This window comes from Betta splendens, chromosome 21, assembly GCF_900634795.4.
Source record: "Betta splendens chromosome 21, fBetSpl5.4, whole genome shotgun sequence".
NCBI classification, from domain to species: Eukaryota; Metazoa; Chordata; class Actinopteri; order Anabantiformes; family Osphronemidae; genus Betta; species Betta splendens.
In genome coordinates this window covers 8,221,864-8,248,334 of record NC_040899.1, presented here as the reverse complement: position 1 = coordinate 8,248,334, position 26,471 = coordinate 8,221,864, and the positions used below count along the sequence as shown (strand labels likewise).

General features: G+C 48.9%; 2 protein-coding genes across 15 annotated transcripts in view; both read right to left on the bottom strand.

Annotated features, from left to right (window-relative positions):
• Positions 1 to 312: 312 nt before the first annotated feature.
• Positions 313 to 5,691, bottom strand: slc15a1a (solute carrier family 15 member 1a). The gene is made up of 23 exons (XM_029136571.3): positions 5,511 to 5,691; positions 5,315 to 5,352; positions 4,948 to 5,035; positions 4,599 to 4,740; positions 4,382 to 4,501; positions 4,207 to 4,306; positions 3,868 to 3,958; positions 3,660 to 3,743; positions 3,499 to 3,581; positions 3,301 to 3,387; positions 3,135 to 3,224; positions 3,008 to 3,052; positions 2,887 to 2,919; positions 2,715 to 2,803; positions 2,549 to 2,630; positions 2,344 to 2,463; positions 2,133 to 2,276; positions 2,001 to 2,047; positions 1,786 to 1,893; positions 1,593 to 1,704; positions 1,162 to 1,299; positions 953 to 1,060; positions 313 to 859 (listed from the first exon to the last, which is right to left on the bottom strand). The coding sequence occupies exons 1-23, from the start codon at positions 5,515 to 5,517 to the stop codon at positions 629 to 631; spliced, it is 2,187 nt and encodes a 728-aa protein (XP_028992404.1). The 5' UTR covers positions 5,518 to 5,691; the 3' UTR covers positions 313 to 628.
• A 119-nt stretch (positions 5,692 to 5,810) lies between these two features.
• The window catches only part of zmp:0000001200 (dedicator of cytokinesis protein 9), a 40,568-nt gene continuing 19,907 nt past the window's right edge, over positions 5,811 to 26,471 (bottom strand). For 3 of the 14 annotated variants that reach the window (XM_029136559.2, XM_029136549.3, XM_029136560.3), the window contains exons 4-53: positions 26,225 to 26,307; positions 25,512 to 25,581; positions 24,352 to 24,447; positions 24,120 to 24,254; positions 22,681 to 22,855; positions 21,984 to 22,036; positions 21,371 to 21,445; positions 21,135 to 21,275; positions 20,596 to 20,805; positions 20,392 to 20,514; positions 19,992 to 20,074; positions 19,747 to 19,869; positions 19,552 to 19,631; positions 19,278 to 19,465; positions 19,103 to 19,168; positions 18,933 to 19,025; positions 18,726 to 18,849; positions 18,525 to 18,643; positions 18,356 to 18,442; positions 18,191 to 18,280; positions 17,598 to 17,713; positions 17,442 to 17,511; positions 17,246 to 17,371; positions 17,078 to 17,149; positions 16,730 to 16,876; positions 16,536 to 16,619; positions 16,340 to 16,451; positions 15,357 to 15,535; positions 15,163 to 15,276; positions 14,923 to 15,031; positions 14,694 to 14,827; positions 13,663 to 13,777; positions 13,520 to 13,586; positions 13,393 to 13,440; positions 12,672 to 12,808; positions 11,713 to 11,828; positions 11,481 to 11,618; positions 11,214 to 11,396; positions 11,021 to 11,134; positions 10,726 to 10,941; positions 10,586 to 10,643; positions 10,379 to 10,485; positions 10,096 to 10,218; positions 9,889 to 10,002; positions 8,869 to 9,015; positions 8,569 to 8,779; positions 8,065 to 8,255; positions 7,889 to 7,989; positions 7,682 to 7,820; positions 5,811 to 6,776 (exon numbers count right to left, since the gene is read on the bottom strand). In XM_029136559.2, coding sequence (XP_028992392.1) covers positions 6,651 to 6,776; positions 7,682 to 7,820; positions 7,889 to 7,989; positions 8,065 to 8,255; positions 8,569 to 8,779; positions 8,869 to 9,015; positions 9,889 to 10,002; positions 10,096 to 10,218; positions 10,379 to 10,485; positions 10,586 to 10,643; positions 10,726 to 10,941; positions 11,021 to 11,134; positions 11,214 to 11,396; positions 11,481 to 11,618; positions 11,713 to 11,828; positions 12,672 to 12,808; positions 13,393 to 13,440; positions 13,520 to 13,586; positions 13,663 to 13,777; positions 14,694 to 14,827; positions 14,923 to 15,031; positions 15,163 to 15,276; positions 15,357 to 15,535; positions 16,340 to 16,451; positions 16,536 to 16,619; positions 16,730 to 16,876; positions 17,078 to 17,149; positions 17,246 to 17,371; positions 17,442 to 17,511; positions 17,598 to 17,713; positions 18,191 to 18,280; positions 18,356 to 18,442; positions 18,525 to 18,643; positions 18,726 to 18,849; positions 18,933 to 19,025; positions 19,103 to 19,168; positions 19,278 to 19,465; positions 19,552 to 19,631; positions 19,747 to 19,869; positions 19,992 to 20,074; positions 20,392 to 20,514; positions 20,596 to 20,805; positions 21,135 to 21,275; positions 21,371 to 21,445; positions 21,984 to 22,036; positions 22,681 to 22,855; positions 24,120 to 24,254; positions 24,352 to 24,447; positions 25,512 to 25,581; positions 26,225 to 26,307 — 5,928 coding nt within the window. In that variant the 3' untranslated portion in view covers positions 5,811 to 6,650. Of the gene's footprint in view, positions 6,777 to 7,681; positions 7,821 to 7,888; positions 7,990 to 8,064; positions 8,381 to 8,461; positions 8,780 to 8,868; positions 9,016 to 9,888; positions 10,003 to 10,095; positions 10,219 to 10,378; positions 10,486 to 10,585; positions 10,644 to 10,725; positions 10,942 to 11,020; positions 11,135 to 11,213; positions 11,397 to 11,480; positions 11,619 to 11,712; positions 11,829 to 12,356; positions 12,401 to 12,671; positions 12,809 to 13,392; positions 13,441 to 13,519; positions 13,587 to 13,662; positions 13,778 to 14,693; positions 14,828 to 14,922; positions 15,032 to 15,162; positions 15,277 to 15,356; positions 15,536 to 16,087; positions 16,136 to 16,339; positions 16,452 to 16,535; positions 16,620 to 16,729; positions 16,877 to 17,077; positions 17,150 to 17,245; positions 17,372 to 17,441; positions 17,512 to 17,597; positions 17,714 to 18,190; positions 18,281 to 18,355; positions 18,443 to 18,524; positions 18,644 to 18,725; positions 18,850 to 18,932; positions 19,026 to 19,102; positions 19,169 to 19,277; positions 19,466 to 19,551; positions 19,632 to 19,746; positions 19,870 to 19,991; positions 20,075 to 20,391; positions 20,806 to 21,134; positions 21,276 to 21,370; positions 21,446 to 21,983; positions 22,037 to 22,680; positions 22,856 to 24,119; positions 24,255 to 24,351; positions 24,448 to 25,511; positions 25,582 to 26,224; positions 26,308 to 26,471 lie in introns of those variants that run through there. The other 11 variants (XM_055505261.1, XM_055505259.1, XM_055505262.1 and 8 more) reach the window with 7 other exon arrangements.

Sequence of the window (26,471 nt, the reverse complement as noted above, 5' to 3'; positions counted from 1 at the left end):
GGATATCCACAATTCAGTTTTTGCCTATGCAGGAAGAGAGTAACAGATATTCACAACTACATTTTGACTATTCACAATTAGAGTTTTGGATATCTGTAATTGAATTTTGACTAGTCAGAACTGTTTGTTTATAGGTGATACTGAATTGAATAAAAAAACTGAATTATGGATATCCAAAATTTGTATTGTGACTAGTAATGGCATTAATGACATTTTTTGATATCTGAAATTTAATTGTGGATAGTCAACATGTAACGGTAGATATCTACAATCTACATTTACAGTTGTGGACATCTTCAACTACAGTTTTGACTACTCACAAATCCATTGCAGATATAAATACACAAAACAATCAATCAATCCATAAAAAGAATTTATTTCTACTCTATTATTTAACTAAACAGTACATACACATAAATATACAATAGTTGATCCATCCAATAATATGTGAATGTTAAGAAACAACAACAGCATTGATCTGCTGTTGTTATAAGACAAAGGTCTTTATTATAATGAAAATAAAATATACAAAAACACAGATAGACACACTAGAATTCAATTGGTTTCCATCAGGTGTGAATATTAAACTACAAATCCATTATGGATATATTTTTATTTTGTATACTGTTCATATTTTTGTTTGTTTGCCGTCGCTTTGACTACCAACGGAGTGTTTTCTGGTCATCTCAACATCTGAGGACTTTCTTTTTCCTTTATCATCCTCATCGTCTTTATCGTCATCCTTTTTAAACTGAGCCTCAATTTCTGCAGGATCAATGTAGGTGTAGAAATTGGCCATGATGGAGAAGATGACGCACACGGCAAGCAACAGAGAGGCAAAGAGGAGGTACTCAGCCCACTGTGGGAGAGGAGAGAAAAACACAGTGTTAATGCACCGTCATGCCACGCTTTCATCACATGGCATGAAGATTAGTGTGAGTGCATATTTTACCTGTTTAGGAAGCTTCGCAATCTCAGCCACAATCAGTACAATAATGTTGCCAACAGCATTAGTTAACAACCAGCCAGCTTGCAGCACTGCTTTCATGTTGCTAGGTGCCTTGAAGTGAGGAAGAAATGCCATGAAATGAGGCCACGGACAAAGACCACCATAAAACCAATCCCCTGGTGGTAGAGTTCTCAAACAGTGTATTTGTTTACCTGCGAGTAGGAGAACTCCAGACCAGTAACAGAGAACATCACTTCACCAGTAGTGATGAAGAAGTACTGTGGGATCTGGAGGGCCATGTGAACTGAGTTGGCCTTGATGTTTTCTGACACATTGATGGAGTGTTGACACTGAAACAATAATCAAAAATAATTGTGAACCAATGCCTTGAAAAAAACAATAAAGTCAACCCCACCCTAAACTGGCAGCATGCTTAATCGGAACTAATGGCTGGATAAGTAGCACTGGTTGCCTCCCTACCCAAATATATTCTAATTGATATTGTTGAATTGTCTTAGCATTTCCATAATGTTTAAAAATATTATCAGTCATATCATATTATAACTGGAAGTCAGCCATATCACCAGTCACATACAAGCTTAATCCATATCTAGGACAAATGTGAGCTGGTGTTAAAACTCACATCTGGTCCAAAGACCAAACTGCTGGGGATGAAGTAGGCGTATGAACTTCCAAATCCATACTCTGCGCTGTATTCACATGACTGTGACCCACTCCACAGAGTAAATGTGGTCCTGGTCAGTGGAAGAGAACATATGATTAACAAACTGCATTAGTGTGTAATTACCTTTAATATTTATGGAGAAAATACTTACTTTCCATTTTTTATCATAGTGTAGTTGGAATAAAAATTTGGCTCAACTAATCCAAAGTCTCCTTTAGGAGATGAGATGTTCACTGGGATGTCCATGCCGTTTATGAATCTAAAATAGAGAATAGAGGCAGAAACCAATATATAGTACAATAAATATAGTTTCTGGTGCTTGTTTTAGTTGGTCAAGTGATCAATTACTATTCTATATAAATTTACCGGATTGCATTGTTGCCCTGTTCTGGTTTGGAAGTCAAGTCATCAGCCTGAGGGGATTGGAAGATTTATATTATTCATTAAATATTAACCATTACACAGCCTTTTTGTTTCACTATTTTGTGTCTCGCTCACCAGAATCCATTGGTCCAAAGCATGTGGGGGAAGGAGAAGCGTTTGACGCAGTCCCATAGACAAGGAAATAGTTCTTGTGACCTGAGGGTGGTCAGTTGTCACAACGATATCTTCTTTGTCAAATGTGAAATAGTCGTCACTCGCCTGCAAAGACATTCATGGTAAACACCAGGCCGTGTACAGAACTAGTATGGTTATAGCGAAGACGTACCTGAGCTGCACTGAGATTCACTAGGACGTTTCCAGGCAGCATTACCGTGAGCGGATTTGTCCCCATGTTTAGTAGCTTCAATTGGCTCTGGGATTTTGACGGGAACGTGGGCAGTGTTTTCTGAGAACATGACGGCATAATCAGTTTTAACCTCAAATGTGATCAAATCATGAAAGCACGAACCCAATGCTTTTTTTCTACTCACGTCAATTTCCATCTGAACCAAAGCAGCACAGATAAAAGCTATAGATGCCATAACCATCCCCACTGTCATTCTTTTCAAAGGCCTGTTGAATGGATAAGTTAAGGTTTGTTCTTCATTTAGCAGGAATACTCATCTAATTGTCTCGCTAAGTAACACAAGTACTCACGTAAAGTTCAGACCGCATTTCTTGATGGCCGGGTAGACCAGGCTGCCCATGATGGGCACCATGGTCAGGATCAGGATGGGGTTGACCGTCTTTCAAAAGCACAAAGCACAAAATGAGAACTTTTTCAGCTAACATTTTGGTCTGAGCGAACCTGTCGAGGCAAAAAACTGACCTGCATCTGATCGGGCTGTATAACGATGGACCCCTGTAGAGACAAAGAATCACATAGAAAATGAAAACAACTGTTAAACATCAGATAATAGAAAATCTGTATTCTAGCCCATCAAACTTACAAAGTATCCGTTCATGGTGGTGGCCTGCAGAGTCCACCTGGAGCCCTTTAAGACAGACACAGATCAGCTGAGCTTCTGTTACTAACCAGAGACGTTGCCTTTTAAAACTCGAGTCACTTCACGATACCTTTTGGTCAAACAAAGTCCAGAACATGGGAAGTGGGATGTACAAAAACAGAACCTTCAGCACCATTTTGATCTGAGCAATGAGGAGTTTCTACAACACACAAAGACAGAACGTGTCACTGGATGAATTCACTGATGAACATGCTACTGAAGTAATGTTCACATACGTCATATTTTTCCTCGGCCCAGTCCATCCAGTGCTCCCTCTTTGGGTATCGCTTGCTTCTGTGCTTGAAGCGGTTTTTAACTGCAAACTGATGAAAGAGAGTCGAGAGGAGAAACAACAGTTTGCTGTTCAAAGTGCCTGATGCCAGTGACGCTACACAACCACACTCAGTTGAGGCATATGACGAAAGCAGACTGACCCCAATGCATCGACACACATCCAGCATGATGTTTCCCTCTGGTTTGGCCTTGTAGTACATGCTGCTCCCGAGTATGAACACGACTGTCAGGGACAAACACAAACCTCTATAAGTATCTGTGCTTTTGTGCTGCATTTGAATTCATTTCAGTCTAAACGTACCAAGCGCGACCACCATCAGCGCTGCAGGGACGCCAAAGGCCAGAGAATAACAGCTCTGCTGAGAGTAGATCCCACATTCCTGAGCTGCAGACGGAATCAACTGTTGTTAAAAGATCACTCAACCTCAAGGGCCGTCATCGGTAACCGTCACATGCACTCATGTTTATGGCATTATTTGTTAAAACCTCCATGACCTGTTCATATCTACCTCTGATAACTGGTGTAATAATGGTTGATAGGAGGCTCCCGCCATTGATGCACAGGTAGAAGACAGAGAAGAACGTCCTCCTCTGCTTTTCCTGCTCAGAGAAATGGTGAAAGAATCAACTGTTGGCACTAAATCAAGACCCGGCACATGCTGAAGCCTGCCAGCGTCAGGTCCAAATGTCAGCTCAGGGGTTTGGTTTATGATAATAATTTAAAATGTGAAGACATGCAATAAAACACTTGAACGCTGATGCTGCAATTGCACAAACAATGTCACAGTAATGCCTGAAGTTAAACATTAGAGGAAACTAAGATAGGAGAAGTTTGGTGAATGTCTAACCTGTTGATCCGTGAACTGGTCCCCACCAAAGGCAGCCACGCAAGGTTTGATACCACCGGTACCCAAGGCGATGAGGAAGAGGCCCACCATAGACAACACACTAGATATAGAAGCAAGAGACCAAGCAGTGAACACCACATGCTGCAATTTGACCTAATCGTGAATAGAGACTCACACATGAAAGGTCATGTTGTTTGGTTTCCCATTTCTGTCTGTGTCAGTGATGTCATGGACGGCGCTCACAGACAAAGCAACCTGACCGACGGCATAGACGATGGACAAGTAGATGATAGTCCTGTGTGAGGCACGGGGAAATAAACAATAAAACAGTTACACCTCCAGGTGAATGGGAGCGCAAAATGAATGGGAGAGCAGGCACATAAAATACTGACTTAAACTTCCCCAGCCAGGAGTCAGCCACAATGGCCCCAAGAATGGGGGTGAGGTAACAGAGGGCCACAAAGGTGTGATAGATGGAGGTGGCCAAGTCATCGTCCCACAGCAGGAAGTACCTGAAGTACAACACCAGCACAGCTGTAGGCAGACGGGTGAGAATGAATGAATACGTCAAATCTGCATCAAATGCCTAAAAACCTCTAAATAAATAATAAATAATAAAATGAACAATGCTCTAATGAGGCTCCAACATTTAACTTTCAGGCAGTTTGGATATTTATTCTGGCCTCAGTCCCATAACTGGGTGGACAAAACAACAAAAGGCCTGAAAGGAGACGTTCTCACCTCGCATTCCATAGTAGGAAAACCTCTCGCAGAACTCGTTCACCACAATGAAGAAGATGCTGAGCGGGTAGCCGAACACCACCCTGCACTGACAGAGGAAAATACAAATAAATACTTAAACAAATATTTATCTACAAAGGAGGAATCATTTGACTCCATGATAATCATTACAAGACAAAAGGGATTCATTACTATAAAGTCATTTTTACAATATATGAGGTTATGTTACTTTGCTCTAAAGACTAAAAGAACAAATTGTTCCTGCTGTTGAACTTACTTCCCACAGTAAAACTGCATTGCTTAATTTTACAGATTTAAACACAAGACTGCATAAAAATCCAGTAATCGAAACGAGCCAGTGCTGTACCTTTCCTTTGCTCTCCTGTTTCTTTGAATCCTTCTTGTCTGTACGCGACACAGAAAAACCAAATGATCAGTTTTCACAAACGGGGACAAATGCAGCAGCAACAGCCGTAATTAGGAGCTTATGGTCTTAGCTGCTCTGACTCCACACCTGAGGGACAAGACTTTAAGGGTTTTGACAGAAACACAGAAAAGCTCACCTTCCATGATGTTTTGTTGAAGCCGCCACCTGCTCTCTGCTACGGCTGAATGTTCCCGTGCCTTTTCCTCAGCAGCAGCTGATCAGTTTATGGAGACGTCTTCACTAGTGGGAGTGTTGAATCCATTATTGCTGTTTATTAGTCCTTGATCTTTCTCTCCCTGCTGACTGTGTTGTTTTTACAATGGGTGGGTCCATGTTAAGTCCCTGACACTTTAGAAAAAGTACACATTCTCGAAAGCTGTGGCAAATGTAAAACTATTATTCCATAAATAAATAAATAAATAAATTTCAACACAAGTGCAGAGAAATGAGTGGATTTTATTTAAAAGAAAAGCATTAGGGAACATCTCTGTTTACAGCAGAACAGTGACTTTGTGTTAAATAAAATCTTTAAAAAGTTGCTCAAATATAAAACATTTCACGGAACACTAACTTGGTAAAAGCGTCATATTACTTCCACAGTAGGTGTAGTGTTTCTGGTCCCACACCTCGTCGCTTTGGCAAGAAGGTAAACATCTTCTTTACAGTGTTAAAGCCCCACACAGCAACATCCTTTTATTGCACACACTCCTTCTTTATATACAGTAATGAACTTTTGCAATGCTTTTAAATATTCAAAAACTCTCCCACTGTAAGACAATGAAGTGACTTAAGGTTAAATGCTATTGAACGAGGCCCTTTTGCAAACGAGCTTTTTGTTTGTATAGAAATATAACTTCATCTACAGGAAGAGGAGCATCCGTGTATGCAGCATATAGCGTTCCTCATGACATCAATACAGTGGCTTATAAAAGTGGAATCCTGTACATAAAAACACGATGTGAGACATGATCCAAAGAAACATGAATGGTGCATTGAGAAGGTGTGGGCGTGACGTAATGACATGCATAATAGAGATCCCAACAGGAACGTCCATGAAAATCACTCTGTCCGCTGCCTTTGCGGGTAGAAACAGCTGATGCAGAAGCGCCCCTCCTGCAAAGTTTGCTCAGGTCTCGCAGGAAAATGACGTTGGCCGCATCAAACACGGTTAAAAAGGTCCAGGGCCTCAGCGTGGTCCACTGAAACGGCCACAAACCGGTTTGTCTGTGCTTCTCCGCGTTCACCGTGGCCCAACGCGGAGCACTCGGCACCGGGGTCACACCACGGACGAGGTGCTGGGTATTCCCTGGATGGTGGCGCTGGTCGGCGTGCCGCTGATGGCGTTGAAGATGTGGAGAGAGTCCGGAAGGACGCTCTTCATGCCATCTTCCACGGGACTGATCTGGAGGAGAAAGCGTGGCCAATAACTGGGAGCTGAACCAAAGCTGAGCCTGATTAATGTCTAATCCGCTTTATCATATGGAAACTGGAGCGCAACAGCTCAGTCCAGAGTAAATAAACTACCAGCAATAACAAAACTCACTAATCAACCCGTTCTGTGAAGGTTATTGTTGAATTTGTACAAAAATCTAATCAATGGGGGATCAAATAGTCACAACTACACAACATCAACAGAAAATTAAATCAGACATGTATGTAAAACAGAAGTAGATGCAAAGAACTCATTCAGATGCATACACAGAACATGCACATCACCCACACAGATACACATAAATATATTTACTCTCATAAATATATATTTACTCTCATGCATATGCTCATATCACTCAAGCAAAAACAAGCGCCAAGCCTGGTCTAGTCAGGTTGAGCCTGTGTTCTCTGTTTCTACTGATACAGACAAGCTGATGGAAGTGGACGCCTATTAGTTTATCTATGCTCAATTCCCTGTTTATTGCAAGCGTGTAAAGATAAAGTCAGTGTGTGATCACAACGGATAACCGTCAGTTCAAGAATGGAGGCTTGAAAAAGGTTATCGTCCGGAAGATCTCATGGAAATGTAAAGGTTTTGAGCTTTGTCCACAAGTGAAATTGTTGTTTTCATGATATAAAAACTGGAAACATATTTTCTACCACGTTGGAATCAGTTTCCTGTATCATCAAAGAACAGAGGCCTGTTTCTGGCTAGACCAAACAGTTAACCTGCGGTTTATAGCAGCACTGCGCTGCTGGCATTACCATCCAATCTGCTTACGTCAGCACAAAAAGAAAAAAAAAACAGAGAGCGGAGTTATAACAAGGCGCGTCAGCAGCCAAACCACCAGACAGGAGCGGAGGACAGGAGCTCACCTGCTCGCGCATGATGACGGACAGCTCTCGGGCCAGGTCCCTGTAGTTGGCCTTCATCTCATCGTGGTACTCCTGCTGGTCCTCCTTGATCAGCCGCTCGTTGATGCCCAGGCCGTGGCCGCACGCCTCCACGAAATGCCTGCAGAGACCAGCGGACTGAGCGCGTTGGGGGGAAATACAGGCGGCAAGAAGGGTGTCTCGTCTCACCTGAAGACCTCCTTCAGCTGCTTGACCTTGTTGTCAGGGTACTTCTTGGCACACGAGTCGTCCAGGAAAGCTCGGGCGTACGCCAGCGGCCCCGCGTTCACCTGAGAACCACGCGGCCATGACGTTTTTAATGCATTTGTGAGAAAAGGTGCCGCGCGCCCAAGGTTTCAAAGTACCTGGACAGAGATGCTGCCCTGCAGCTTGAGCTGCAGGCGGATCATGTCCACCTCGCTGGACGAGCACAGCTGCTGGAGCTCGGCCACCTTCCTGCTCATCTCGTCGATGGCCACCTCGATGGGGCTCAGGTCCACGTGGTGCTGGTACATGACGGCGATGCGCTTCTTCACGTAGGGGAAGCAGTGCGTGGCTGCGTGGGACGAGATCACATCGAGTCAGAGCCTCCTCACGCGAACGGCCCGCGCGTTTTTCAGGCCTTCACGTTAGCCGAGGTCCTCAGATAAAAAGATATGATGACGTGGTTGTACTTTTGATCTGTTGCGCAATAAAAAGCATATAACTGATTAGGACGGATCTTTAACAAAGGGCTGACGTGTCCGGAATCTAATCACGTACTGCATCTGTAACGACACAGGACGTGCACGGAGCACGTGAGTGAAGTCAACATCTCATTTCGTCCTAACAGCGGAGGCTGAGGCCCATCCTGTATCAGCGCTACCCACTGGTGAGGATGGTCCTGCGCTTGCACTGCTCCTCCACGCCGCCCTGCTTCTTGCCCGATATGGTGAACGGCATCTCAAAGACGAATCGCCGGATGTTGTGGCTCTTCTCGAAGTCCGTCTTCCTGTCCACCAGCTCCTTCTCGTCCAGGTACGGGGTCACGTGGGTCACTTGGATGTACGCGTACTTGGAGTCCAGGTCTTTGGGGTTGATCTGCAGGAGACGCGGGCCGTTGCAGCAGAACAGTACAGCGTTGGTTGAGGCGGGTTGCACAAAGGGGGAGGTAGGAGCCAAAACCTCACCTTGCCAGAGTCCTGAATCATCTTCACGTTTTCTTGTCCAAACTTGTCAGAGTACAGCTTGAGGAGCCGCTGGGAAATCTCTGACAGAGGTGTGAATTTGGGCTCTTTGTAGATATACTCCTTACCGTCCTCATCCTCAAAGAAGCCCTTGAAAATAGAAAATCATGTCAGAGTCCGTATGAGTTAAATCTGAGTGTGATGTCACAGCGAGTTGGTTTAATGACGTGCTAAAACACGTCTTCAGGCTTCATCTCTTTCTACAGATACGACTTTCTATAAACTGTTCAAGCTCAAAAGCCTCAGGTTCTACCCAGAGAGGGACGGATCTGCCCATTAACCCTTAGAGGGCTCTCCCACTATGATAAGGACGACACTGAGGGTGCAGTAAAGGAGTTAAAGAGCTGGTAGATAAGCGATAGACGTGACATACTGTAGCAAAGCACAACACAGTCTAACATCACTGCAGTCCAAGCGCACGGCTGGTTTCACACTCATTTACCTCGGCCTCTGAGTCAGTAAACTGGTACTGCTACAGGCAGACAACAGAAAACCAAGTCAGTAAGATGGCAGAGAGACTAGCTGGATATTTTTAGGGCATGTGTGTATCTGCTGCTTCACCAGTTAGAGCACATAGGACATGGATTATGGCTCACAACAAACAAAACCACATCACGAATGACTCAGAACGCTTCTAAACAAAAATATGGGTCAGTGCTGAAGACTTGCCATGCGACACAATCCCAGAAACACAAAGCAGCAGCGGATCACAGCAGCACCACACACACACGCACACGCACACGCACACACACACACACACACACACACACACACACACACACACACACACACACACACACACACACACACACACACACACACAGGCTGTGCGGCATGACTTACCGCTGCCTTTAAGGGTGAAAAGCAGAAAAGGGGAGTTAGTGCGGGGAAGAGGAAACCTGCTGAATGTAAAATCTGCACATGTTGGTGTCTTCAGTAGCGGCGGCTGAGCGTTAAACTGACCTGGCCAAAGAAGGCCACTCTGAAGAAGGTGCCCAGCAGCCTCTTGCCTGTGTGCATGACCTCGGTCACTTTGCTGTAGGCGCGATGCAGCGTGTCATACAGACGGGCCAGTTTCTGTGCAGAGGAGACACAAGGTCTCAACATCAGAAGGTTAAGACGGAGGATGAATCAGTTGGGACCTAAATCACTGTATAAGAAGTTTTGCACCTCAAAGTCCCTCCGCTTCTCGTAAATGGGGATTATGAGCTTGTAGATGTCAGAGATGAGCTCGTAGCGCTCGGCTTTCCACAGCCCGTCTGCACACTCCTCCAGCAGCTCCATCAGGACATCCTAAAGCCATTGAGAGCGCGTTTTGAATATTTCATCACACTAATCACTCTCCGTCCATCTCCTCCATCATGGCTAAGTGGGATGAACGCGAGCAGATGCCTTCAGGGACCTCAGGATGGTTCGAACTTCGTCTGCCGCAGCAGCGGAATCGTCTAAGTACCTCGTTGAAGTGGACGTCCTGCATGCCGACGTCCTCCATCATCGCCGCCTCCTCGTCGATGTTGGGCGTGATGACGCGGAAGGCGGAGCAGCCCTGCTTGAACATGCCTGCAACACAAGGCGAGACGGGGCGCTCAGACCTTCGTAAAAAAAGGAACCTGCAGGATGTCAAGCGCTGGCTGACGCGGCCCCTCCAGTTGCACGACACCTTTTCTCCTCAGGTACTCCGCCACGAGCGCCGCGACGTGAACGTAGCACACGGCCGCCTGCGGAACAAGGAGAACAGCACAGGTCAGAGCCCAGGCCGGCGCCGGCGCCGACCCGCCGAGTCGAACTCCTGTCACACACCTCCGACATGTCTCCGTTCTTCACGTGGATCCGGGCCATGCTGTCCAGCCAGGTCTTGCGCAGCTCGGGCGTGCTGGCGTAGGACTTGGCCAGGCTGTACTGCAGGTCCACCAGCATCTCCGGATCCCGCTCGTGCTCCTTCATCTGAGCCGTGGCCATCAGAACTGTTCTGATGCGCTTGGTCAGGTCCTTCACGTCCGACGGGAAAGCTGTGTTCTGTTGAGAGGGACTAGAGCTGTCGGATGTAGATCTTTAACTGAATCTGAATCATAAAGTGAAACAAGCTGATTCTGACTTTAATAGTCTTGTCACTGTTGGCACAGTTGTTGATTATTGACAGAGACTGCTGGAAGCGTGTGCTTCCAATACCAATGACATCGGCGATCAGCTGACTGACAGCAATCACCACCTGTAGCAAAGGAAACTCTGAGTGAATATAAATAAATATATTTTTAGGCCACTGTGTTTGATATAAATGACAATTCTACCTGTAAGTGCGTCCGGACGAAGGATTTGCGACCCGTGTAGTCAAAGTTGCTCTTCATGAGGAAGTAGAGGAGGTGGGCTGCGTCGCCACGTATGGAGCTCAGCTTGGAGTTACAGCACTTCAGGATCTCGTAGCAGAACGCGGCACACATGTCGGCGCGGCCTTCGAAGAACGTGCACGGGAACTAGAAGGGACGGAGACAAGACAGGACGTCAGCTACAACCCGCCAAGGCTCGGACAACCCGATCACCGGTGGGTCCTTGGGCACCTTGTAGATAAAGGTGCGCAGTGAGGTGAAGATCTGCTTCAGGGCTGTTTCTGACTGATTGATCTGGAGGAAACACAGGTGAACCTCGAAAACCTTCTTCATGAGCGGACTGTGGCCGTGGTCAGAGCACAGCTGTGTCTGGAAGGGGATTAAATGGATTAAAAGTTAATAAAATAGTTCCACTGCAATGTCGAATTACAACTAGAATAAAGTGTATTGTTCTATATTTGACCTTAAAACTCATGATGAAGATGCTGAGTGTGTCCAGGACAGTCAGGGACACCTCGGTGGCGATGTTGGCCTCCAGCAGAGACTGATTTAACACGTCAGCGTCCGAGTGGCTGTAGGCTAAAAATGACACACACAACAACAAGAGCTGTAGCGGTTTCACTAGATGCGAACGTGTTAAAATCTCATTTCTCTCCACATCACATCATCTCCTAAAATACGACACGATTAGTTTAAAAGAATGGAAACTATTCCATAGGCTGAAAGGTTTCATCCCAAACACAAATCAGCTTAAGTCCGCAAAAGCTCTAACTTGCTTTAGATGAAAGGAGACGTTCTGTTCCTCCTTTTTGTTTCTGAATTTTAATAGACGGTTTGTGAAATGGACTTTTCTCCCTCAAAACGGATTTTATTTCAAATTGGCACGAGAGCAGAGCAGAGAAGCAAAAAAAAAGGCAAAGATTAATTTGAATGCATGCAGCATTTTAGAATGAAACCCTTCTTATTTTACATGTACCTTTTTAGAAATAAAATGTAAAATAACTGAGCAGGTGAGAAAATGTCCAGTTAAAGTGCATGCGCTGCATTAAACCAAACGAACAGAGCCAGTGAGTCTGCAAACTGCCTGCCAACCTGATACATTCTTACCATGGTCTACAGATATTCCAAGAATACTTGAAATCTTTCTTACACTGAAAACACAAAGAAACCTTATTAAATGATGCCATTAACAGCTTTTACCCTTCAATTAAAGTAAACAGAAACCTAAACACGTGCACCTTGGCCCCAATGCGACTTAATATATACGCATCCGAGTCCTTTGGAGGTTTTAAAGCGAGGACGATGTTCATGATGAGGATGTAAAGCATGACTTAGACTACACAGGGTGAGACGGGGGCGACGGGGGATGATGATGATGGACGTTTGATGGAGGTGAAGTGAGAGCGGTATGGGGGCACTTACTGTGGTTAAATGTGTATGAGTTATCCAGGCTGCTGAGCTGCTGTAAGCGGGCATGCATCATTCCCGCCCTGTTACGGGACACAGGCAGAGTCTGAGACTTCCGCTCGTGTGCTACAGGTCCTGCCCCGTCCTGGTTCCTGGCGAGGGAACGGGGACAATGTTAGACGGACGACCGGTGCTGCGTCAGCGAAGCGCGTTAGTGCGAATAACAATAGGAATATATCGCTCAAATGTCCCAGCAGATTGTGAAGGTGTCATAAGAAAAAAATAAAAAAAATAAAAAAAGATCCGATCGGCATGCTGTTGACGGTGAAGCTGAGCCATGCATGTCAGGAGGGGAGTCACAGCACAGCAGCTTCTATGGCGTGAGTGGACCGCATGCAGTCGCACCTTGAGGCTTACCCAAGCAGGAGAGGGCAGGAGCCAGCTTTTATTTCACTACGTTAAACTTGCCAGCGTTGAGTGAACAGAGATAGAGAAGAGTGATGGGGGGTTAGAGAGAGCAGACACCTCTGGAAACAGGGCTCGGGCTCCCAAATGGTGGAGACGGAGAATGTTGAAGGTTCGAGAGCGGCACAGTTGATTTACAAGCACATGTTTATCTTAAATATGCAAGTATTGTTATTTAAAAGAGCACAACAAGCTTGTGTTGTATAGTATAGAAGTGGAACTACTGGGCTACAAACTTAAATACATGTCAGTACAACAATGACAGCATTACCTTGAGATGTATCTCTTTCCCATGTATCTGAACTGATAGAGGCAAATTCTGAAAGCAAAAGCAAAAGTCAGTTACTGGGGATTTTACTGCATTACTTAAACAATGATGATAACAGTGTGAGTCTTACTCGACTAGAGTGAAGAAATCCATCAGTTCAGTGGACGAAGCCTTGTTCCAGTACGTGAACAGAGCATCTGGAGGAGGCGCAGGTTGAAACTGTAGTTGGGTTTTAATGACTGGGAGCGGAGACAGAAAAGGCGGGCGTCTTACCCTCAGACATGCTCTTCAGCACGTGCAGGAAGCACATGAGGAGGCTCTTGATCTCCGCCTGCTCCAGCTTGTCGCAGCGCAGCAGGCTGCCGCCGAGGGGCGACGCGGGCGGGTTCTGAGGGAGGGAGACGGGGGGTCAGTCACAGCCTGCGGGGGCCCTGGCCCAGGTCTTAGCCTGTGTCAGGACCAACCCAAACACTGCTGGGCTTTAAAATAGCTCGTGTAAAAGCTACGCTAATGGATCCAGCCGCTCGGTGTGTATGTGTGTGTGTGGTGGAAAACGGTCGCAGTTCCTCCCAGCTGAAGACAGAACCGCAGCGAGCCGGGCCACACACCAGACGCGGTCCTTTGCCAGCACTTAGTCTAGACCGTGTAACTGTCTGGGGATGACTTCATGGAAAGCATGAGGTCATTACGGAGCTTTTTTTTCCTAGAAGTGTGGTTAAAAGCTGTGATGCTGGGGTGCAGATTCGTCTGGAGTGTCCTACTTTTACCCTTGGGCCATTACCTTCATGCTTTCCATCAGTCAAAGTGAACACGACACAGCACACGACTCAATAATTGATGCTTAAGGTCTGGAAAAAGGAGCCGAACCAGAAGGTTCACAGCACTAAATGAGCTCAGAATCACCGGGCAAAGAACGGGCTCGAGGTTCGGGTCCGAGCAGACGTTCACGCACACATTCCCAGGCGGGACACTCTGAAAGCGGGCGAGCGGTACTTGGAGCGGAACGACGGGCCGCGGGACGCCCTCCGTGTCCGAGGGGGCGGAGAGCAGGGAGAAGTCCACGGTGACGCGCTTGGAGCGCGAAGAGGCCGCCGGCTCCTCGGCCTCGACCGAGGAGCGCAGGACGTGGACAGAGTGGCTCCGCCCACGCGTCCCCGTCTGCCACAGCCGCGAGGGGGGGGGGGGGGGTACAGGTTAACAAGGGGTCACTGCGGCACGCGGACGCGCTGTTCAGGCCTGAGGCGTTTACACACAGTTCACACAAAGTCTAAATTGGATTTCCTATGAATTATCAGCATCAGCACCTTGTCCAGAGAGTTGGCCTTGTCGTGGTTCTTCTCCACCAGGCTGCTGCCAGAGTCGGTGCTGATGAGGGAGCCGCGGGAGTCGGCCAGGCGCACGGAGTTGATGTTGGGGGTGGAGGACGTGTGCGGGGACGCTGTTCCAAACAAAACAATAAAAAAAAAAGAGTCAAGTTTAATGTTAATGTTTAAGCCAAATGCTTTCCTCTTCCTTTTTCCATCTTTTGCTCACCGGTGCCGGAGATGACTCCGAATACATCTTTGTGCAGGCTGGTGTCCAGGAAGGTGCTGGACCTGGGCGGCGTCAAAGTGTTGGTCAGGAGGGAATCTTCTCTTCCATTCTGAATGAAAAACAGTGGAAACTGATTGGGGATCAATAGATTTTGCACACACTATTTAATACTACTACTGGACAGTGAGTGGTTCTACGTGTACTGACATATCACCCACGGCCACTAGGCGGCGCCCTTACATTGTTGGAGTGATGGATGAATGGGGACACCTCCTTCACATTGAGTCTGTTGACGTTCTCTTGGAGCAAAGCAAACAGGGGGAAGTACAAGGTGGCCATCCTGGCCTGCTGGCTCTGGAGGGCAGATCAATCATTGAGCAAACTATCTCCAGCTCAAACACGCAAACAGTAAGGCCATGAGGGCGACTGCTTACTTTCGAACTGTAGCGCTCGTCGAACGTGTGCTTTATCATCAGATTCTTCAGCACCTGGATGGATATCTGTCGAACGTCCCTGAACTCCTGCAGCGCCGCGCTGACCTCCCTGAGCAGCGTCCCCACCAGGAAGTGGTTCTTGCAGAAGTCATCGGTTAGTGAGTAGTCCAGCTGGTAGTCTGAGGGCAGGGAGAGGACGAGGATGAGGGGCCTCGCAGTGCATTTAGAATATTTAAGCGTTTGACGCAATGGAAATTTCAAAAGAAACCTGAAAGATTCGCTAAAACCCGAGAGCGAGTGAATGATTTCCCTGTAGACTTTAATGTGTGACATATTTATGCCGCGTGACGGAGCTGCTGCTTCGACCAGCAGCGATCGCCAATGCAGGACAAACAGGATCCAAGCCGGTGATTGAACAGTGACGGCTGTTCACACACAAACCGCGGTCTCCGACGAAACGACGACAAATGACAACCACACAGAGATTCCCCCAAAATCAGCAAGCTAAACAGAGTCAATGAAAAACTGCAGCCTTTGAACGATTATCTGGATTTTGGGTTTATAATAATCACAGTCAGATTCCAATATGAAGAGAATCAAGTGTTTGCATTAAATCTAATGGATTCATTTTTGACTTGAGATGAAATTGACAATGCTCCTGATCACAGAAGGATCGGATTCAAGTCTAATTCTCTTGGACGTGACAGGCAAGCAGCACACCGTGCACCTACCTACTGGAGTATCGTATGACTCCACCGTATCATTTGGAGATAAAAACACTAATTGAAGAACACAGAAGAAAAACAGAAGTACTTGTAATTAAAAGGTGAAAACATCATGTATGCTTTTTTATTTGTATGTCTGTTTAGGCCGAGGCTGATGGAGCATTTTCAAATAACGTGCTCCTCAGACGCCACCGCTCTGATAGAGGGGCTTTTAGAGTCATCATCAGGCGCACAGTGGGGAACACTGGACCGACTCACCTTGGAACCTCAGTATCCGCCCCTTTCCGAACGGCATCGGCAGGTTCAAGGGGACATAGTGCTCGTGGTTGCACACGACGCGCAGGAACTCAAACTTGAACTCAAAGAGCGTCTGTACAGAGAGAGCACAGAGATGAAGCCACGGTGAAACCACCGACGCGACGCGATGACATCACCGCCTGGCGCACAGACGCACCTTTGGGTCTCCGGGCATGAAACTGTTGATATAGTTGTTGATCTGCTTGAACACGAAGCCTCTGTCCATGAGGTTGAAACAACGCTACAAAACCAAGGAGGAGAAGCAAATCTGACTTTACACATTATTTCTCCAGTTTATTGATTGTTATACATTAAAAAAAGCCCGGTGAAACCGCAACTACGGCTCCTGACCTTGATGAAGACCGCCAGACTGTGGTTGGCGTTCCTGGCAGCATCCAGATTGTCCTTATATTTCTGGGTGATATGCGGCATCATCATGTTGACCAGCGTCTCCACTGTGTGATGGAAGGAGGCGGAGAAGCGCTGGTTCCTGGATTGCTGAAAGACAGGAACCCGCGGGTTTAGAGCCAAGAACCAGTCGGGTGATGCACAATTTAGCTTTCGTTTGATTCCAGCCCATAATAGTTCCTAACTCCCCATAGGCAGCCATTTAAACTGCCCAGCAGTAGACACATACAAGACTTGGCTTGTTGCAAACCACAGAGTGGAGGCTGTAATAACGCAAATCCCTTTACTTACCTTTACTTTACAGCTCTCGATCAAGTACTGAGCCATGGACTTGAGTAAGGCTTCAAAGAAATACCAGGAGTACTGCAGCAGAGACAAACAGCAATCACAGCAGTGAAGAGCAGCGCTGGGCTTGTGATTATACGCCGTGTAATCCTTTAAAAGGTACCAATATGTCACCTTGAGCAGCTTGTTGCTCGTCAGGAAGTCGGTGGAAGGCTTCAGGATGGCGGTCATGGCTTTGGCCAGCTCCTCGTGCACCGTCCGGGTCGTGGAGGACGTGTGCGGCTCGGTTCTGAACACAAACTGCAGCAGACGGGTTCAGACGGCGCCCAGAGAACACGAGCGGGCGGGACGCGCAGCGCCAGACGCTTACCTTCACGTAGGACCTCAGGTAGTGCTCCAAGCCCTCTTCATGGCACTGGGCAACGACGTGAATCATGACTCTGTGGTCACAGAAAGCAAAGCGTGATCATAGTGATGATTGAGATGAAACCCGCCCAGTTCGGCCCCGTTATTTGAAGCCACTCGCCTGGTGACGTTCACGGCCACGTCCTCCTGCGTGGCGCCGGTCAGCACCCTAAACAGCTGATTCAGGATGGTGGGCAGGAACTTGATCATCACGTGGCTCTCCATGGCGTGCAGACTCTGAGGGCGAGACAGAGGTACAGTATTATTATAAGGTATTAGTCCGGTGAAAACAACAGGACACGGCTGACCCGCTGCGTGACCCGCTGACTGTTGTTCCCGGCTGCTGCCCTGTTTGGAATAGATCCGCGTCCACGAGGGGGATTCCTGCGGACTCCAGTACGGGAGACGGCGATAGCGGCGCCGCAGCAGTTAAATGGAGAAATCTTGACAGATTTACGGGCCTCAGGTTGTACCGCAGCGATAAAAACCCAGAGTAAAGAGTCTGCTGCTGGTGATTACAGCACAGAACATTATGGTCCATTGATTCAATGAGGACGAGCCGCATGCAGCTGCTGAAGTGTGGAAAAACGCAGAATGCTCTCATCAAATCTCCTAAAAATATCTATAAAAGGAGACTTGCGCCGTTGATTCACTGTTTGCACAGGGCTACACGCTCGCTTGTACAGCGATTATGATCTCGGCTCACGTTGTTACCTTCAGGTATTTGACCAGGTCGCCTCCCGACGGCTGGGCGGCCGCTGCCGCGCTCTGACAGTGGTGGAAGAAATTGTGCAAGTGTTGATCCTGAAACAGAGACAGGTAAACGGTCGAGCGGCTGCTGAATCGCGGGGTGTGAATGGCTCAGCGGCTCCAACCGACCTGAGTGTAGACAGTGGACACGAGGTGAGCGGACACCTTGAATATGGACTTGCCTCCGTCCACCCATTTGATTTCAGGAGCTGTATGCTGGAATAGAACAGAGTTTGTTTCTGTTTTAGCCGTTGAATATCTGCGGGGGGTCTCGTGGGTCTGGGGGGTCTCCACCCACCTTGCCAGTTCCCTCCTGACAGCTCAGGTATCCGGCGGGCAGGTTTGCGGCCACGGGGACCTGACTCTCACTCATGACCACCCTCCCGTCCCTCAGCAGGGGCAGCCAGGCGTAGCCCACTGGGAGCGGGCGACACGACAGCTCCAGTTACACGGACGGTGCAGATGTGCGGCAGATGTGCGGCGCGGCCGCGGCCCTTACCTTGCGTCTCCACCGGCTCCCTCCGCTTGGTGCTGGCCTTGCTGTTGCTGTCGCAGCTGACGTGGTGGAAGGTGAAGAGCAGGTGGTGCTTCTCGTGGAGCTGCGTGGGCAGCTCGATCTTGAACTGGAAAGAGAGGAGAGAGAAAGATTCCGTCACGCGCCGCCTGCACCTGCGCAGGCGCCGGTCGGCTGCGCAGCTTCGCGTACCTCGTCGTAGAACTCGGGGTTCTGCTGGTGATGCAACACGGCGGCGAAGGCTTTTTTGGTGAACAGGGGTCCTCCGGGTCGGCCGTAGATGCACTGGAATGATAAATATCCCCTTTGTTTCCCCGCGCGGCTGAAGTTACAGCCTGGGAGCGTTTGTGGTGTAACCTTACCTTCAGTGGAACAGCCTCCTCCTCGTCGGAGTCTTTGAACTCGACGCAGACAGCTATGTTTCTAGCCTGAGGACCAAGCAAAGCGCCATCACAATATATGAAAGCCACCGGCTGGAAAGCGAAACCCCGACGTCACACATGAAAAATGCAGATGTGTAAAAAAAGCTGCTGGCACCTTTGCAAAGGTCTTCTGGCTGTCGTACTTCAGGTGCCGGGGGTAGACGTAGAGGTGATTGTTGTAGATGGTGAAAGGCTGAGAGCATTTGGCGATGCACGGCACGAACTCCTCCACCTCGAAGAAGACGCCGGGCTTCTCGCCGACGTCGAACTGCCTCACGGGGATGAAGGACGAGGTCACGCAATCTGCACGGGGAGGGAGGAGAGCGTAAACGAAGGGGGGTGGTGGGAGGGTGTACGTGAGGGGGGGGGGGGGGGGCTGCGGGACTTACTCGACAAGTCGGGGGCTACGTTGTCAATGGTAACATCAAGGTTTCCTAGGATCACAGGCAGCTTGGCCATCTTCTCCGGCCTGAGGGACGGAACATGAACCCCATGAGATTGTGGGATCGCGTCACAAGGAGCTACTGTAGCAGACAGTCTAGACGCGAAGGCATCGACGCTGAAAACCGGGCAGCGCCACTAACTTTCTGAAATCCACCAGCAGCTTGAGCATGTCGTCGTTGGACAGCTTGTTGCCGTCCTGTCTGTACAACGGTGAGAAGCGAGAGCTTTTGTCGAGCGTCCCCGACGCATCTTTGAACAACGGCCTGCAAGAAAAGGAAAGCAAAGAACTATTAATTTATTAATTAATTAATGAATGATATTCGCGTTTTCGACTGATTAACTGGTCTGGGAGCGACTCTTCGCCCTTTATCACACACACACATACCTCGCTGCCCAGGCGAAAGGCATCCTGTACTGGCCCAAGCGGCTACAAGCCATCTTAGCGTTCTTCAGCACCCGTTGCGCCACCTAGTGGACAAAACAGGAGCTGACTGTCGAGCTTTAACACAAAACTTCACAGACTAAAATGTTACACACACTCCACTGAGCGTGCTTGGCGTTCACATTTCTGCTTCCCTCCTACCCACCGTCGCTTCAGGGCGCACAACCACATTCGTCCGGCCAACGGCAACACTTGTGTCGAGTGTCTGCGCGACTGGCCAGCGTTTAAAAACATTTATCATTATCTCTGTATAATGTGGAATAATCCGGCGGAATCTGCTGAGCGGGCGGAACGCGGGGCCCGGAGAGGAGGCGGCTCCGGGAGTTCACGGGTCGGTCGGTACCTTGGTGGAGTCTGAGCTCTTCATGTAGGGCTCGGCGCAGTGGTTGATCCCCCCCTGCAGCACCTTCTCGATTCGGGCCACCAGGAAGATATCGGGGTGAGGGCACGTTACCGAGAAGACCCCCTGCGGAGACGAGGAAAACCTCTGTTTTAATTTGTGCAACCACAGACCACAGGGGTCAGAGTCCTCGGTGACGGCGGGCACCTGTCTGGGATACTGCATGGCCGCCTCCGGCACCCCGTGGAGCGACCGCGGCCCCTCGGGACGATCCGCTCCCCCGTTTAAGTACTGACTGCTGCTGTTGGGCACCATGGCCCTGACGGACGGGTGGTTCAGGTCCACGAGGAAGTCGGAGGAGATCTTCCTCCCATTCTGGATGTCGAACAGCGATAGGGTGACGTAGAAGGGCTCGACCTAGCGAGGAGGCGGACAGTGAGACAGACAGTTGCTAATAGATAGGTATTAATGGCTGTTCCAATCTAATTTCGGTGGAGGGAGCTGGATGAGCACTTTGGACCGTCTGCTCTGCCTGACGGTGTCGCGTCACCATCTCTATGGAGACGGAGCATGACGAGGGCCAGCGGGACATCACGCTCCATTATACAGGCTGCTTGCTGGGTCTACGGCCTGGTTGCTATGCCGACAGGAGTGAGCTCAAACAACCAGGGCCGCACTATAACAAACTATCAGATCCATATTCGGCTGTTAATGAGTTTTTGTCACGTGAGGAGGAGCAGCCTTACGTTGGTCGTGGGCCCCTCCTCGTTCTCAGCCACGCAGCTTTGCAGGTTGAACGACAGGTCGTTGCAGTTCACCAGCACGCGCTTGCCGAACTTCTCCTCGAACTGCTTCACGTCCGGTTCGATTCCCGAGAAATCCAGCTTCTGCACGCGGAAGGAGGAGGAGTCGCCGCGTTTCATTAGGGCGTCACCGTCACATGGCAGCAAGCGGGTGCAAACTGTGGCTCTGATTAAATTACCTGTGTGTCGGGGTCCAGGGCGAACAGCTTCAGCCGGGTCTCGTTCCTCATCCTGGACTCGATATCTCTCGCGCTCTAAAGAGCAGAGAAGCATTATGTGAACTGGTTTCACCCAAAGGCTGCCTTCAGTGCGCTGTATGGGACAGCTGGTTTTATCATCACGACATAAAATCCATCATTTGATCTTGATTTCCAGGTGGAAATAAAGCTTCAGATGTCAAAGGCCGATCGGGTTCAGGCAACACCAGCAGGCTGTGAACTGTAAAACTGCTTTCCAGCTCACACTTTCCGTGCACATGTGGCTTTATCATTCCACATCACTTGGCATGAAGCGATTTCTTTTATGGATTCTTGTAAAAACCTTTATTACAACACCAGTCTCGCCCTGAGATTTTAAATGAACTGATTTGTTCAGATTTTAACTGTTATATTAAAACAAATGCGGTAGTTTTTTCACTACGACCTATATTGTGTGTTGCTGAACGATATAGAACCTTGTTTGACTGTGATTAATGTAAAGTTGTGCCTGTTGAAGCGTCGCTCGCCTTCGCTACGTCATTAAACGGGGATTTAATGGTTGATGCACAGAGCTCTGATCCAAAGAAGGACCTACCTGAAAGCTGTCCATGCTGCCAGAGGAACTGTCTGACTTTCCAAGATCATCATCTGGAGGAAAAATACAAGAAATCACTAGATCCAGTCCAAATATGGAGCCCGAACGGGGCGGCTTTGTGCTGTAAAATCTCCTTAATCACTTAGTGACATGTGAAACTTCAGCAAACACTAATTCAACTGTCGAGGATTTGGAGAGGATGAGGGGGGAGATGCCGCAGGTCTCTGACATATTTAGGATCTCCTCGAGCACAAACGCCTTCTCCGTTCGCACAGCGCGATTAATAAAGGAGGAAAGGAATTAAGGAGATTAGGGCGGCGTTTTGTGCGGAGGCATTTTGCGTCTCGCCTCCGTGGCTAAGCCTCCGCCGAGACTGGAGGTGAGCCTTTAAAAGCCTGGGTGGTCCGGTATCGCGTTACCAATTCACACCGAGGTTCAGGAAGGAGTGAAGGGAGAACGGAGCCACAAACAGCCACTAGATGTTCCTGTGAATGAACAGTGAGTCATTGAAGACATCCTGGTGTAGGAGCCGTTGAGCATCTCTGGGTAAACAAACCCACAGTGGGTGGATCTACTGCATAATTATTATGGCTGTAGTAACTACAGACCTTGATTCTTCATTTATTCTTGTGTGACATATTTCAACACATTTGTTTTTATTCGTTGGGAAGCTGGATGTGTCCTCACTGACACGCACCGTCGTGGACGTCCCCGTTCCTCTTCTCCTGCATCGCCATCTCGAAGCTGCTGTGCAGGATCTTGTTGAGCGTGTTGATCCAGTCCTCCATCTCGGCCTCGCTGTCCGCCGCCAGCAGGTACGTACTCTTGTCCTGCATCTTCAGCTCGAAGGCAAACCTGCGGACCTTGTTGTTCTGCAGATGAAACAAGGGGGGGGGGGGGGGGGAGAAGGGAGTCAAACTGGAGATAAGAGCCATTTTAAAGCGGTGGAACAAGAGGCTTTTTGTTACTGAACGCTGGAGGTTCTGTTTTCGCGGACCGAGTTGAAATGTGATACTGAAAAGCCGACCGGGTTTAGTTCTTCACGCTTAAAAAATCAAACCATCAAATCCACTTGGACGCGCTCTGGCACCGAACACGTGGACGCCTCCAAAGCCAACGGAGAAGCTGCCAGCGTGAAGCCGGTGGTTTGTTCTGTGATTTCAATCACGGCGCGCTTCACTTTGATTCCACCCTCGCTTCTATTCTGAACTATCCTGATTTGAGTTCTGCTCTCCGGCTCGTTCACAATCTACGCGCCGGTTCTGCTTGGGCTCGGCTGAGGGGCGGCGTCTCAGTACCGCCGGCCGCCAGGGCATCGGTTGTGGTCATTTCCGTGGGTCGTGTGCGATGTTGAAACAGCGGCGTGGGAGTGATTGCCTGCAGCTCGCTGAGTAAACAAGGAGAGGGGAGTTCAGCACAGAAATAAAGCTGGAGTCCAGATAAACAGTCACAAATGGGCCTTCGAGGACTGGACGCTGCTTTCTAGACACGTGTGGAGGGGAATGAGGGGATTTAATAACGGGCCAGTTCACATGTTTCCACCCTACAGTCACTTCGCTGGTATGTGACAGATCCTAGTGGGTTTCAGGACCGAGCCGGAGTCGTAACAAAGCCAGAGCATGATGTCACACAACGTGACACTTCAGCCGCAGAGTGAACATCTGCAGCTTCAATCGCGGACCATCTGCTGGTGGAGTTTAGGGCGCAGAGCCGAGATATACGCGTGGGGGGGCGGCGTCGAGCGGCAGCTGGTCTTTAATCACACCATGCAGGAATTATGACATAAGCTACTAAATTACAGCCGTAATTAAGACAAACGTTTTTAACAGTTACCTCATATGCGAAAAGATAAATATGAGGCGTTCAGGGGCTTTGTTGTGTTGATCCCCCATCGGGCAGTGATGGACGGACGATAACGGATGCCAGCGCGAGGCATCGATTGCGAGGCTGATGTACAGTAAAGTGCACGGAAGTGAGGCCTCAGCGTTCGCCTCGTTCCACCAGCCGAGAGTCAGCGGTAAAAGCTTAACCTTGAGGAGGAGACGGCTCAGGTTTCAGAGGAACGAAGCGGAGCCTGTGTGTGTGTGTGTGAGTGTCTGTCGATGGTACGGATGATGGGAAGGTGTAAGTGCGTACCTGCACCACGCCCATGCAGGAGTCCAGGAAAATGGTTCCTTTGGGTTCTCTGGAGATCTTCTCGTCTTTGTAGAAGTTCAGATTGTAGGAGCCGTCCCCGAGTTGAGTCAGGTGGAAGTACCTCCTCTTGAATGACTGGAATGAAGAGAAGGACGTGAGCGCTTCCTGGAGCACAGGGTCAAATGATGCAAAACGATGAGAGTTTTTAGCGTAGCTTCCGCTAATGTCTCACCCTCATGGTGACGCTCATGGCACTGTTCATGTTGGCCTTGTACAACCAGCCGTGCTTGGTGATCCCACCTTTCTGGGAGCCCAGCGAGGCCGTGTCCTGCAGGAGAGACAGCGTGAGGCAAAACGAGGCGACTCTAACGAGCGGCGCTTTTAACGAACCTGTCAAAACTAGAAAAAAAAAAAAACAGCTTTGATCTCGTGTCCTGAGATTAAACAGAGGCCGACGTGAGGACGGCCCGGCTCAGTCCAAACAAGCACGGGGAACATTAAACAAAGCAAAGCCCGAGAAGCCAAATAAATGTCTGGTCCTCCCGGCAGATGCGTGACGCAGTGCGCGATCGGGCCTTTTAACGCGGCCAAGCGGAGCCGCCCTGATGGACCAGCCATCGCCATCTGTGAAAATAAACCCACGAGACGAGATCGGGAGCGACTCTGCAGCCCGGACCTGGTCTCCATCAAAGGCCTGTCATTCACAGTTACAGGTCCCGGCTCTGACAAGCTACAGAGCAGATGTGTTCATCACACGCGTCGGGGAGGAGGACGCGACGCTTCTGTCCAGAACTTTAAAACGGGACTTTACGAGCGCTGGCAGCAGCACGTTGTAATATTGTGCTGTGATCTAAAAAGCACGTGGAGCGGCTCAGCGCCTGTTCCTCCTCATCGGTGTCTAGACAACGTTCACCAGGCTCCAGACGAATCCCTCTGCCTCAGAAACCTTTGTTCAGGGTCAATAAAAATAAAACCAGCACTCGAATAAGAATATTAGTCATTAGTCTGCGTCCGAGCAGGACAACGCTTGACCCGCGGTGACCTGGAAAGGTTCAGGCCTGAAGCACAGCTCGCTACTGTCTGACTGTCGGCCCATGACGGGCTCAGGGACAGTGGGTCAGGCCCATCGTCATCCGTCTCATGAGGAAGCAACACGTGGGTCAACATTAGTGTCAGCAACAGCTTCGTATCATCTCTGGAGACGTGTCTGTGACTAATGAGGCACCGGGGCCAAACGCACTCGACAACACTCATCCTCCACGAGGTCGCGCCCACTCACACACACACAGGCTGCAGACGAAAGGATCCAAATGTTGCACAGCATCAACATTGAATTCAGTCACTGGCCTCTTCCCTGTTTTTTCTGTTCAAAAGGCTAAACAATGAACTTACCTCATCTTTGTCCGCGTCCTCGTCTACCTCGAACACGTGAACTGCCAGTTTATCGGGCCGCGGCACTTTGCTGTGAAAACAGGATCGGTTCACGGTGAAAAGTCATCAAAGCAACCGGAGTCTCCAGCACATGCACGCGCCGATGACGTGGCTCCTTCCCTTTAAGCCATTCTGCGCGTCTGCAGCTGCAGCAACGGGACGACACGGAGGTGGTGCGAGTTCCAGGAGCGCTGCAAAAGCACTTGAGTGCTCGTTAAGGCTGGAGAATGGAAACGCTTCGGCAGCCAGCGCGTCGGGGACGCATTGTTTCAACTTCCAGTAAAGAGACCAAACCTTTGGCAGCGGCGATGACAGCGATCACATTCTAATAGAAACCGAACCTGGACCTGATGACACACTGTTCGGACAATGGGGGTGGTTTCCACCTTAGAATTATCAAGTGCGCTGTTAAAAGGAAACACTCGCGTGCGAGGAAATCACAGTGATTTGTCTTGTGCGTTTCCCTTTAATTAGGTCACAACAAAATCGCATCACATTTGTGTCACACAGAGACGTGACAAGCATCGTATGACCGTGTTGTAGTTTAAATATGTGGCATCCATACATTACACACAGAAGCTGTTGTTACCTGCTCACAACAAGAATGTTTTGGCACAGTAGCGCTTTACGTGCGTGAACACACGCCACAGCAGCCGCGAGGCCTTTGTTCTTACTTTGGGAGCTGTCGAAAGTCTCCAGAATAGTCCTCGTACTTGTAGTTGACCACGTGCCAGTCGGATTTGTAGGTCTTAATGCACTGAGAGGACACAAAGAAGCGGAATCACACACACAGTAAAATACAGGCTTTGCAAACTGCTTTCATCAAAAGACGGTTTCCATGAGCTGCATGTGATGGAAAATTCCACAAATGTCCTGATTCAAACTGATTCCAGGTGGAAACATGTGGCGCGGAGCGGGACC